This window comes from Centroberyx gerrardi, chromosome 3 (assembly GCF_048128805.1).
Source record: "Centroberyx gerrardi isolate f3 chromosome 3, fCenGer3.hap1.cur.20231027, whole genome shotgun sequence".
Classification (NCBI taxonomy): domain Eukaryota; kingdom Metazoa; phylum Chordata; class Actinopteri; order Beryciformes; family Berycidae; genus Centroberyx; species Centroberyx gerrardi.
Window position 1 is genome coordinate 28,875,533 of NC_135999.1, and position 13,478 is coordinate 28,889,010.

The 13,478-nt window shown below is 43.2% G+C and overlaps 1 protein-coding gene across 1 annotated transcript in view; it reads left to right on the top strand.

The window, feature by feature from the left end:
• Positions 1–11,010, top strand: part of lcor (ligand dependent nuclear receptor corepressor) — an 81,758-nt gene extending 70,748 nt beyond the window's left edge. The window contains exons 6-7 of the mRNA XM_078282717.1: positions 3,457–3,553; positions 9,853–11,010. Coding sequence (XP_078138843.1) covers positions 3,457–3,553; positions 9,853–10,978 — 1,223 coding nt within the window. The 3' untranslated portion in view covers positions 10,979–11,010. The remainder of the gene's footprint in view (positions 1–3,456; positions 3,554–9,852) is intronic.
• Positions 11,011–13,478: the final 2,468 nt, after the last annotated feature.

Below are 13,478 nucleotides of genomic sequence, written 5' to 3' on the forward strand. Positions count from 1 at the left end.
ATTACTTGAAGCCACATTCACACTGCGCTTTCCGCCATCTTTAGGCTTTCTCAGACAAAATGTTGACATCGTGGACAGAAAAGACAGTAACTGTTGTTCAGTTTCGGTGCCGGTGCATGAAGTCGTAGCCTCCTTTTGTAGTTCTTGCAGTAATTGATGCAGATTCTCCCAGGTGTTACGACACGGCAGGTCGGCCTGCTGTCGGCTGGTTCACAGTAAAACACACTCTGAAGACTAAATGACTTGTAACATCTTTTATTAAATACGGCGCAGGGAGGAGAAAGGACACTAAGCCTTCCTCAGAGTGTCATGATGCTGTTTTGCGTGGCTCAGCCTTTTAAAGGCAGCAGGTGGTAATTAAAGCAATTAGGCTAGCAGGCTGTTAGGCAACAATAAGCTACAAACACTGGGATATAGTTACATCACAGTGATAATAATAACAATAATAATAATAATAAGTTCATTTAGTGTATATATAATACATAGAATGCAACTGAAAGTGCTTTACATAAAATAAATTGATTAAAACAATAACAAACAAAAACAGTAAATGGATTAAAGCCGTGACATTACATTAAAATTACGAGCACAATCAAAACGAGTCCAGCATAGGAATGACCTTCTATCTAAACAATAAAGCAGAAGAATAAACAGAAGAACTCTGTAAAGGGTAAAAGGAAATGTTAATTAATAGTTAAGTTAAATTAGTTGAATACAATATTAATATTCACAATGTGTATTCTCTTACAATCATATGGATTCATACACTGTGTTGTGGTTTTCTGAATAGCCTATTCAGGTTATTCATTATGCAGTGTGCCATCAGTTTACACTGTTAAGTAACACAGTGCAGCTTTATGTTACCTTCTGTCCTTAAAAAAAATTACAATATTTTTCCTTTAATTCTGTGTTATCAATCATTTAGGAGACACCCATTCATCTTTATTTTGTAAAATGCTCAATTTTTATGCTATTTTGACATTTTTGTAAAACTTCCTAAAACAAACTCCTCCTATCATTCGCTAAAGCTGAAAATTTCATACACTGCAACGTAATTCTTTCGATGATGTCACTCCACTCTTTTCCAAAAACTTGAAAACAATTCACAATCTTTTTCTCATGAACCACGAATCCAATTGATTTGAGAATTGTTAATTATACTCTTTACACATGGTCCCTAGTAATGCGCTACATTTTTGTTGAGCGGTCAAAAGATAGTTTGGAACACAGATGATGCTGGTTCAGTCAAACTCTGGCCTGTCATCTTAAAACTTTTCACACGTTGTGAACATTTAATTAAACCCGTGTACCAAATTCCATGACGATCGGTGACAAAACGCAGACATGGTGGATGTTACACTGCAGGTTTTACTGCATCTTTAGGAAGTCCAGCGCCCCCCAACACAAGCAAATAAACATGACCGTTGTCAGCCAATCAAATTTGAGCATCCGTTTGACAGGCTTAACAATAGCTGATCAACTTAAAAATCAACAGGTAAGTCCTTCTGAGGATCCTGTAACTGTGTGCAAAATTTGATAGAAATCTACTACATCTGAGTGCTTGGAACCTGCTAATCGCTGTTTGCAGCTATCATTTTATAATTGATTTTGGAATTAAACTCTTGTATTTATATATGTGTATTGTTGTTTATTGTTTATTGTGAATCCCCATTAGTCGATGTACAAGCGACAGACTAGTCTTCCTGGGGTCCATTTAAAATATAAAGACAGTCAAACCTAAACATGTATATAAAATTGCAATTACCAATTACAACAAGACAACAGTTACTACCATAATTACAACAATGAATAATATGACAAGCTGAGGATTTCAAACTACGAGAGAACAATTCATTGAAATCACGTTACACTGAACTCTAAACTAAAAGCCCAGTTCATGAATTTTGACACAACAGATGAACACAGTGGCAGGAGTCTGGATAAGTATATATACACACACATATATACATATACATGGTCCTTGGTTCTTGCTTCAAGAGGGAATAAACTCTTCATGTGTGTGTATATACGTATATATAAATACATACAGCTATATATGTCCAGTTCCTGTCATTTTTCCATGACCTCTGTCTTTCATTTTAATATCACCTCATGTTTTTTTTTGCCTCCTCTGATTAAACCACAAAAAGCCCTGAAGATTAGCGAGGCAGTAACAGGTCCGGTGTCCATATGGGGTCGGGAGGGGGGGGGAGAGGGGTCAAGAGGTCAGCTGCACTTTAGGGATTACAGCAGCGCAACAGAGAGAGAGAGAGAGAGAGAGAGAGAGAGAGAGAGAGAGGGGAGGGAGAGAGAGAGGGAGAGGGAGAGGGAGGGAGAGAGAGAGAGAGAGAGAGAGAGAGAGAGAGGGAGAGAGAGGGAGGGAGGGAGGGAGGGAGGGAGGGAGGGAGAGAGAGAGAGAGAGTCCACAAATCTATCTGTGTATGTGTTTGTTTTTATGTATATGCTCATTTTTTGTGTGTATGAGTGTGTGTGTGTGTGTGTGTGTCCCTTTCCTCTATTAATGTGTGTGTATGTTGACATGATTTGATTGACAAACATATTCATGAATAAACTTTCTGAAACATATATCATGTCTTTTTATAGTCATCTAAGAAATAAGGAGAAATAGAAGTCATTTATTAACACATAGGCAGACACACACACACACACACACACACACACACACACACACACACACACACACACACACACACACACACGCCTTTGATCGCAGAAACACGGTCTATCTATTGTTTTTTCCTCCAGTTTCTAAATTCCTCTTTGCAAATGAGGAGTGTTGTTTTAAGATGAAATATCCACAATTTGAAAAGAGTGACACCTTTGGAAATGACTTCTAGACAAAATGAAAACACATTTAAGTGCTTTTGAAAAGATAGGTGATATCTTAAGTCCTTGTTTGGCAAAATCAAAACGCTTTTACAGGCTGGATCCTACAGATTTCACAGATACAGAATCATGAACGTCCGGTAGAGATTGTTTTTCAAAATGGAGATATTGCCTGATCAAAATCAGACTTTTCCTTCGCAAAGTTGTGACTTTTTTCTCTTTGCTTTGAACATTCAGACCAGACTGAGTGAGACATATCGATCAGAGAAAAGCCTCGCCTGCCTTTCACATGCTGTGTGCTTTTGTGTTTATGTGTGTGTGTGTGTGTGTGTGTGTGTGTGTGTGTGTGTGTGTTTGTGTCCATTTGTTTCCACTTAAAATTCTGTACATTGCTTAAGTTGCACATGAAATGTTGAAGCATCTTATGAGTGTGAAGAACTTGAAATGTTAGTGATTTTCTATCGACCTACTTGTTATGTGTTTTAAGGTGTTTTCTATTATAAACTCCGTCTGTAAACCAAGTTTCCCCTACAGGACAGTAATGATTTTGAACTGAATTTGAATTGATTTGTGTTTGTTTGTGTGTTTCGTGTGTGTGCCGCTCCTCAGATGGCGTCCTGGACCTTTCCACCAAGAAGAACCACAGCGCAGGCAGCGGCCTCCTCAAAACCTCCCCCAGCTTCTCCGCTGCGCCTGGGGTCAAAGGGTAAGACAACAGGATTAGTCCAAACCACACTCTGTTAGAGAGCCGGGAGCCAGCCGGACCCAGAGCCAGCTGTCATGTGACTTAAAAAACTGGTGGAGAGGTTAAAGTGGTAATCTGCCAGTTCCTTGTTTTTTTTACTTTTGGCAAAATCTTTGGTGTTTCTGCACTGTACTTCCCAGAGATCACCTGTCAATCAAGCAGTGTGGGCGGAGCTTGGATCTTCTGTTTCTCTTTTCTTTGTCTGTTCAGCCATGGTGGCTATCGCTGCTTATGCTAACTACCCAGTTCTTCTTCTTCTTCTGTTCATTCCAAACAGACTGCTGTTGCTGCTGCTGGAAACTTAAAACTATTTGGAAGTAATTGGAATTGATGGAATCGATTCTAAACGGATTCAAAATGAAAATCAACACAAAAACTGAAGTTTTATCCCCTCCCCACCCTTCTCCCCACTTGCGAAATGGATCAGACCAAGGCAATCAAACACAGATTATTATAGACAGGCCTAAATCAGAATGAATTCATTACAAATTTCTTGGTTTCTTGGTTTCTTGGAGTTTGGAGTTGAATTGCAACAGGAGTCGACTCCAGTCCCGTTTATTAGTAGAATCTATTCTCAGAATCGACGTGATGGAATCGAGAATCAATTATTTTGGAGTCGACTCTCCAAAACCTCTCCAACTCGAAAGATCAAAAGATCTACCCGACGGTGTTAAGAACAGCAAATGTACAAGCTTTCATGAACTGGGATATAGGCTGAATGTTATAACAGCAATAGAGTGTAGCAAAGTGGAGATTTATCTATCTGATAATGTGGTGGATTATTACTTTAAGATCCCACATCTAAGGAAGTACAAGCAAGTTTATTATATTAATATCTTCTCTCCTTTGTCTCCCCACTGAACGGAAACATGCTCTGTACATTGTTGCTGTTCATTCATGAATATTTTTATTAACATCCATCTGTCTATCTGAAAGTCTGTGGATCCGGGATTTGAAGCACATTTGAAGTCACAGAAAGGGTTAAAACCAACCTGTTGGCAGTTGTGGTGTTGACTCTAAGAGAATCGACTGGGTGGGAGCAGTGAGCTGGGGGTCTGCAGGGCGCCGAAGGGCCGCGGCCTCACACAGTTTCTCTGCGTTTTCGATGGCGAGGCTTCGATCAGGCCGGCCGTCCTCGGGCGAGCCCAGCCGACGCCTCCCACCTTTCATCTCTTACTCATTGGTTTCGTTCAGCTGATCGATACCGCAGCTGCCATCAATTCCGCAGCCGAGGCGTTTCATGCAGTACAGACCTATTTATGCGCAGGTATTTATAATTCAGACCCCACCCTCCTACACCCGGTGTGAGAGTTCAACCCCAGAGCATGTCAAACACGTGACGGAGGCTTGGGCTGCTTCTCTCTTCTTGTCTCCGTTCCAGCGCTTTTATCGACGAGCCTTCGCGATGCTTTATTGATGACTGTGCGCTCTGCCTTGAAGTCATGTTTGAATCACGTCCCGTCATTCTTCCTTCTTGCTTCAAGAGGGAATAAACAATCGACGATAAACGCAGCTGCCATTTCCAGGAATACTTTTGATCTGTGGGTCAAAGATGGATTAGGAGAGGTTCGATATACAGTGTGGAGTGAAGAGAAGAGTGAGGCGAGGCTGCTGTGGTGAAGAGACACAACCTTTTCTTTGATTTCTTTTCTTTGAATCTTTTTGTATTGCGAGTTTGAGATTTTGCATTGACATTACAGTTAAAACGTTCACAAGTTGCCACCGCATCAGCGGCCCATCCAGGTGACAGCTCCATCGCAAAGCTCAATCAACTCTTGGAATTGATTCCATCGATTCCCAATACTATTTACTAGGGCTGGGTATCGTTTAAAAAATTACGATACCAGTACAAATACCAGTACCCTTAAAGTGATACCAATGCCAACTCCGTCACACACACCGCGCTCGACTTCACCACCACAGACTGTATGGGTTGTAGCTGCTGCGGTAGCGGGCCAATCACACGTCGCATTAAATTGAAGAACGCTTGCGGTGATTGGCTGCGAGCAAAACCATACAAATAGTCATTTTTTTCTAGATCTGTGTAGAAAAAGTATCGAATGCAGGTATCGTTTGACTGGAGAGGTTTCGATACTACTTGGTACTGGGTTATTTCGGTCGATACCTTAAAGGTATCCAGTACCGATACCCAGCCCTACTATTTACCCATTTCTGCAATTCAACAACCCTACTTATAGGGCTTAAGACTGGAAGGTTGCCGGTTCAAGTCCTGGACGAGCTGTGAAAATGTGGATGGGGAAAGTGAATGAGAAACTCTCTTCTTCTCTTCAACAGCTATTGGCCAGGTTGCTTTGCAGAACATTTACCCCCCTAGTTGCTGCAGTGGAGCTGCTCAGTAGAAGTGTGCCCAGACCATCCCTAGATACATAAAGATTAAAAAGAAATAAGAAATAAGAAAAAACCTCTTGGAATCTGCTCAGAAAACCTCTGTCTTCAGGTGGACAGTACCACCTCCCCAACACACACACACACACACACACACACACACACACACACACACACACATTTTAGGTTTATCAAATTTTGGCTCAGATTATCTCTCTGACCTTTACCTCTCTGATAATATAAACACATGAATCCGAACCAGGCGATACATCCTATATCCTGAGGTACCCAAGCCTTCTTTTATTTCTTAGTGTTTATTTTGGTTCCACCACTGGGAGACAATGCCCGGTAACACACTCCACACATGAGGGTCTGGTGATTAAAGCTTGGCGTGGTGAGGTGTGCCCGCACCAGGACCGGGAGCAGGATTGGAAACTTCATCTTCGGTCCCTTAGGAAGCGAGTCGGTGTCTCGCTTGAGGGCCCCGAGGACCCCGGGCCCCGAGGCCCTCAGCCACACTTCAGCACACACCAGGAGTCTTTAATGATCAGGTCATGTAATATTAACCAGAGGAGAGGAGGGGAGGGCTGTGTGTGTGTGTGTGTGTGTGTGTGGGTGGGTGTGTGTGTGTGTGTGTGTGTCGGCGTCTAGTTCGACCCCCGCTGACTCTTCCTCATCTCCCCCAGCCAGACATCCCCCAACCAAAAAACACACTAGGGTTAGACCAATATCAGGCTGATATTGGCTTTTTATTAGAGGATCAAATACAAAAAAACAATCTGGAAATCCTGCGATTTTCTTTATTTTCTTTGCACATTTTATTTATTCATTTAACTGTTCAATTATGGATTTTTTACGTTACGTTGCATCATTTAGCAGACGCTTTTGTCCAAAGCAACTTACAATAAGAGCATTTTGTCAGTAGTCAAACCAACTGTATATCACAGTCTTCATCAGCTAAGCCTTTAATAGGAATAAGTAGCATTTGTAGAGTCAGAGTTTTTGAGGGAGAGGAAGATTGTTCTTCATTCCCTACCATTGAGAAGGTGTGGTGGGTCACTCTGCCTTAAAGCTGCTGACACTAAAAGAATTTCATTAGTCTGGGGGAAACACTGAATACTTGGAATTTTTTTGGCGTGAAAGGTCAAATTGAAAGGAACAGTTCACCGAAAAATTTAAAATTCAGTCATTATCTACTCAACCCCATGCCAGTTGAAACTGGTGAAGTTTGTTTGTCCATATCACAGTCCCAGAGCTTCCCAGCACGTAGCAGCCTTCTCCAAAACATCTGAAGTCTTTGAGGACCGATCTTTAGAGTTCCACAAATAACAAAAAATAACCATAAAAGTCTTCTTATTTTTTGTTATTTTTGGAACTCTAAAGATCGATCCTCAAAGACTTCAGTTGTTTTGGAGAAGGCTGCCCCGGCGTTGTGCTGGGAAGCTCGGGGACTGAGATATGGACTAACAAACTTTAGCAGAGTTTCAACCGGCATTAGGGTGAGTAGATAGTGACTGAATTTTCATTTTTGGGTGAACTATTCCTTTAAAGATATTGAATATCAGCACAAAATATTGTCAGCTCAGCTTAACATACTGGTATCGATATCAGCCTTGAAAAATCCCATATCGGTGGAGCCTTAGAACACACGCTGTCACTCATACACCCAGATGTTCAACTCTGTTCCTTTTACATATCACAGTTAAACGCCTCTCTTTGAACCCGTCTCTTTGGGGAACCCTGTCTGTTGTGTCTGTTTCTGTGCTCCTGTTACTTTCACAAATGTAGGATCAAGTTGAATCCTCAGATCCACCAGTGATGTCTGGCGGAGTCTCCCTGATGACTGTACGCCGACTGTAACGGATCGCTCTGTCGGAGCGCAGACTCCAAAGCCTCTCGTTAACCCTGTATTGTTTTCAACGAGCCGCAGACCGCCCACTGTGATAATCTGTCTTAAAGCTCCCGCTGAGGACTCCCCACCTCGCACATTCAGCCGCAGCTCCTCAGAAAACCTCCGCGATGGATGGATACAGTATTTCCCTGAAGTTGCTTTTCCCCCTGCCAGCCGTTCACTCGCCAAGCTATTTCCTGCTATTCTACTGTTTTTTTAAGGACTTGCAACTGTTGCTATAGTTACTTAGCAGTAGGAACAGTGGCTGCAGCGGTTCAAGTGGACGCCCTTCGGCTTTGCATTTAAGCATACGTTTCAGCACAGTGATATGCCTCCTTGGGAGCAGAGGTGGTTTTCATAAATTTGAAACACTGTAATGCAACGTGTTAGCAGACCAGCGCCGGTTCAAAAGAAGAGAAATGTCTTCAATTCAGCTCGGTTCAATACAACTTTATTTATTCCACATGGGGCAATTCACAGGACGCAATTTAAGGTGCAAACAATCATTGAGAACAACACATAGAAAACACAGATCACCGGACAGGACAGGTCAACAGATTAACAGTTGGTCATTTGCATATTTGTGCTATTAAAGTGCAGAATGCGGGCAGAGCTCCGCAGTCAAATGCATATAGCTGAAATTATTATTTAGAATTGCCCACTGTTGGAAACCTGACGATTGTTTTTTAAATGTTATATTACTTCTGGTACAAAAGTGTTTTTTCTTCGATTTGTCTTGCATTGATCGGAGGAGGTTGAATTCATTGTGAAGTGGATTTTGGGGTTTTAGCAATCAAACCCCAAAGATTAAATGAAACTTAAATGACCCCATAGGGAAATTAGATAGTGCTCTGAATTAATTTGATTCATTTTGAATGCTGGAAATGTGTGAGGTGTAGGTATAAGTCTGTACTTTATGGCAGCTAAAATGATATTTGCACCTACTGGACGCTGCCTGGCCATTAGCTCAAGGCAATCGGATGTATTTGGCTTGAAAAATGTTGAACCAGAGATTAATCGATTTAACATCCAGAGAGAGGTTCAGCTTGGTCATTTCCTAAATAGATAGATAGATAGATAGATAGATAGATAGATAGATCGATCGCATCCTTGCTTTTAAGCCTCTGCCCTCTCTGACTGTTATATTATTCATTAGTTTAGTGGACTAGTGTCTGTCTGTTTACCTTCTACGCAACATCTCTGAACCATCACAATGCTATTCTAACAACTCTCTTCATGTTTGTGGCACTGAGAAAATAATTAGCAGTTGAAAGTTTCTACAAAGTGCTACAGTATGTGAGTGCAAGCCATTATTAAATGAGTTAGTCTGTGGAGAGAATAGACTGTAAATACTTTGCAGAATATCTGAAATGCTGGAAGAAAATAACTAGTCGAACTTGAAAAAAAAATAGTTGTGCTAAGTAAGTGCATTTAGGTGTGAGTTTTGTGTGAACAGTGATTGTTGAGATCTAAATAAAGACATCAAAGAGAAAGACACAATGACTCTGATATTCTTCTGCTATAATGTAACTACTGAGCAATTGCAAAGAACTAATTCACTTTTAATAATGAAGTGCTGTGAAAAACTGAACATGTTTTTTGCAACTACGTTTTCTAATTTTGAGCCTATTAACGTTCTACCTGCACACAGACACAACTTCCTGGTTTAATATTGTTCTACCTAACTGTCACTAACTGAGGCTGAGCAATTGAGGATGGTGAGGTCAACATTTGTTTGTATGGTCATTTATAGACTTGATTATTCACTGTATATACTGCATGTTAAATAATCTGTTGTAACTTCTCTTGGAAAACTTTTGAACTTGGAAATGTAACAACATTCCCCAAACGTTTTGGTGGATGGTGTTAAAAGTAAAACCTTTTTTCCAATGAACAATAACTGAATTCTGAGAATTTAATCACAAAATAGGAATTGCAACAGCATCCTTTGTCCCAAGAATCACTGTTATATCACAAGATCTCTGACACCGTTCCTAACTTCGCCTGTTTTTCCTCCAACCAGGCGTTCGCTGAAAGTGGACCGCACCTTCCAAGAGGTGGATGAGGAGGACAGCCTGCTGCCGAGAAGCTTGCAGGACGGGCTGAGGGACAACTACGTCAGCTCCACCTCCCTCAAGCCCCCGCTGGCCCGCTCGCTGCTCATCAAGGAAGAGCTCCTCAGCCAGAAGCACCGCCTCCTGAGCCAGCCTGCTGCTCTCTCATTGGCTAATCTGGAGTCGGCCGGCTTGCTCAACCACGGGCAGCCCCACCCCCTGCTGGGCCAGAAGGGCTCTTCCTCTCCCTGGGGGAGCAAGGCCCACCTGGACAGCCTGCTGAAGCTGAAGCAGGCCAGCGGAGCTCTGAGCGGAGCTCTGAGCGGGGCCCTCAGCGACCTCAAAGAGCTGCCTCTGTTCCTGGAGAACCACCACAACCACCATGGAGCCTTCTCCTCCAAGAGTTCCCTCCACCATCACCACCACAACCAGGTCTCCAAGGCCCACCACCACCACGAGGGCAAGAGAGAGCAGGGCCACTCGCCTCCCGTGGACCTGAAGATCCCCCAAGTTCGAGGCATGGATCTCTCCTGGGACTCCCACGCCTCGGAGCTGTACGGCTACGGCGCCATGGGGGTGGGGGGCGGCGGCCACGGGGAGAACGCCCTGAGCCGGAAGCTGAGAGCCATCCTGCCCAAGCAGAACCGCCGGGCAGGGCTGGGAGGAAGCCTGGGAGGCCTGCTGGATGGGGCGGCCGACTACTGGAGCTCCGACATGGACCACTCCACCTCCGGGCCGGCTTACTCCACCTCCGACGTGGAGGGGGACCCCAACTCCAAGCAGCCGAGGAAGAAGAGGGGCCGCTACCGCCAGTACAACAGCGAGATCCTGGAGGAGGCCATAGGGGTGGTGATGAACGGGAAGATGAGCGTGTCCAAGGCCCAGAACATCTACGGGATCCCGCACAGCACCCTGGAGTACAAGGTCAAGGAGCGCATGGGAACCCTGAAGAACCCCCCAAAGAAGAAGCTCAAGCTGATGATGAGGATGGAAGGAGGAGGCCAGGATTCTGCCGCCGAGTCGGAGAACACGCCCACCGCAACCCCGCGGGACGACGGGCTGCCGCTGGCAGCTGCCGAGCTCAAGGACGATTAAGACGGAAAAGAAGAGATTGATGACAATTCGAAACCAATCGATTAAACGACAAAAACTTTATAAACCTCAAGTCAAATGACTAAAGTAATTTGAAAACGGATGGGGCTTTATTTGTGCCAATTTACTTTGCAGTATCTGGGTGAGCACAAACGCAGGGATAATATGAGGAGGATTCTTAAAACAAACTGGAGAGAAACAACTAATCGGCTGGTTTTTAACAGGTGTCACTTGAGCGGCACTGTGCAAGCATTTGTTCAGCTTTTATATCCAGGGGCTTAACAAATGCAGCTAAAGACATGAGTTACATGACAATTAATGAAATTTTCTTAAGCATGCTGATAATCCCCAGCCCGAAACCCAATCCCCCTCTTTTCTGAACTTGATACACTGACCCATTACTGCTTCTAAATGCAGTTTGGGCTGTGGACCATTCCAATTTGGGGAAAATGAGGGGAAGGTTGAAAATTAACCCTTTTGAACAAACTGACAAATTAAGGTCCTTTGACCCCTCCCCTCTCTCATGGAGTAGGCCTACTAGTTAATATTGGTAAGTGAACTGTCTATTACGTTTGAAGCCAACTGTAAAGGTTTAATCATGCCATTGATATTTCTCACCAGGGTTCTAAATCAAAACCCATTCTCTTATTGCCAGGTAGCCATTACGCTTTAACTGCAAACCTTTTCTTTCCTCCTTAGATATTCTGCTATTCTCTATGTGGACGAAAGCAACATTAACCCGTCCTTTTTGAACGAAAAAAAGACACACAAAAGTCATTCAGGGATGCATGTTTGTGAGTTTCGTAGATACTACTGACTTCTAAGATAGACTTCTTTTCCTCTGTCTTTATTTTGTTTGTTTTGTTTTGCTTTCTTTTGCACTACACTTTGGGTCTGGCGCTTACAGACCAGGTTACCTCGGCATTGTTGCCCTAGCATCATGCACTTATTATGGTCTGTCTCTGAAGCCCAGTCGCAACCTCGCAACCGATCGGAGGTGCAGGTCACCCGCAAACACTGATCCGTAATCAGATCCAGGATGCTCTTTTACCCCCTTTGTTGCCAAGGGACAAGTTGAGGGGGAATCTGATTCTGGATCAGCTGTTTTTAAGGCGGACTGCTTCCTCCTGATCCTCCATCAGTGTCTCACCGCTGATCCTGGAACGCCGGCTCCAGGTCGCCCTCCAAACGGCGGCCGGGGTTAGCTAGTCCCCCGAATTCCATTATATTGGATGAAGGCTGGTGTGCTAGCTTGCGGGCCTTCTGGGATCAGAATGTGAAACCCTGCTGCTATCCAGTCGATTATCTAGTTCCCATACGAGGCTTTAGCTAGCCTTAGCTAATGAGTTTTAGCTAGCCTTAGCTAACGACAACACATTTCCAATGTTTTTGTTTTTCCTTTTCCAATCAAACTAAGCAGAAGTGGCTTAGCTGATGAGTTTTAACGAATTCTTCTCCCTCTCCGAGTTGTTTTAAACTTTCAAAGACAGTTTTAAAGGCAGTTTACTACGACAATGTGCATTTATAGAGGGGACAGTTTGGGGTGGGAGGGGGACATTTTGCAGTGGGGAGGGGTAGTTGATAGAGGCGAGGGAAAGAAAGGCAGATTTAATATATTATAAATTATTATGACACTGATGACGTAAAAGCCAATCCGCATTTCTGGATGATTTTTTCTCCTCATTTTTAACTCAGGGTAACTGAGACAGATGATGTGGGTTTCAAACATGGACGTTTCCTGTGGGACCTATAGTTGAAAGGCAGGAGGACAAGACTCGCCTCTCATCGATGCTATTTCAGAGGGGCGATGTGGGCAGGATTAGGCAGATATGGCAGCGCCATAGCCAATAGACTGGCTAATCAATAAAGAAAAAAAAAGAACAGAAAAAAAAACACTGAAGTTGGGTTGGGGGTGGAAGTTTTGGCGATAAACTTCTAAAATAGCACTTTTCTAAAATTAAAAAAACAAGAGAGAGAAAGAAAGCTGTTTGAGGTTATGCATGTGGTGTAGCTCTTATCGGGATGTGGAGCGGGGAGAGATGATGAGGACAGAGAGATGGAAGAAAAAAAAAAGCTTTAGTGTCTGAAGATTTTCAGAAAGCTGCAGCTTGGACCCAAACATACTCTTTTTTTCCCCTCTCGATTACCTCCTCGACAAAAACACTGGTTGACAGCTTGAACAAGTTGAGTTTTGTGTAGTGTAGTCTAGTTGTCGTTTTCCTTCCCGCCGCTGAAGCACCAGGGAAAGAAAAACTATCATCGCAGGAGGGAAAGAAATCCCTCAGAGGACACAGAAGAAAAATAAAAGACTCTTTCGGTGTTTTCCATTAGGAAAGGATAGAAGGAGACAAAAAAAAGCTTTTTGTTTGTAATGTTTTTTGGCCCACTCTTGCTCTGTGGTAAATGTTGCTCTTCGCTCCAAACACTGCCTGGTGCTCACCCAGTCTGTGAGATTTTTAACATGAGAATTGTACATCTCTGTTGTTTCAACTCAGATGAAATG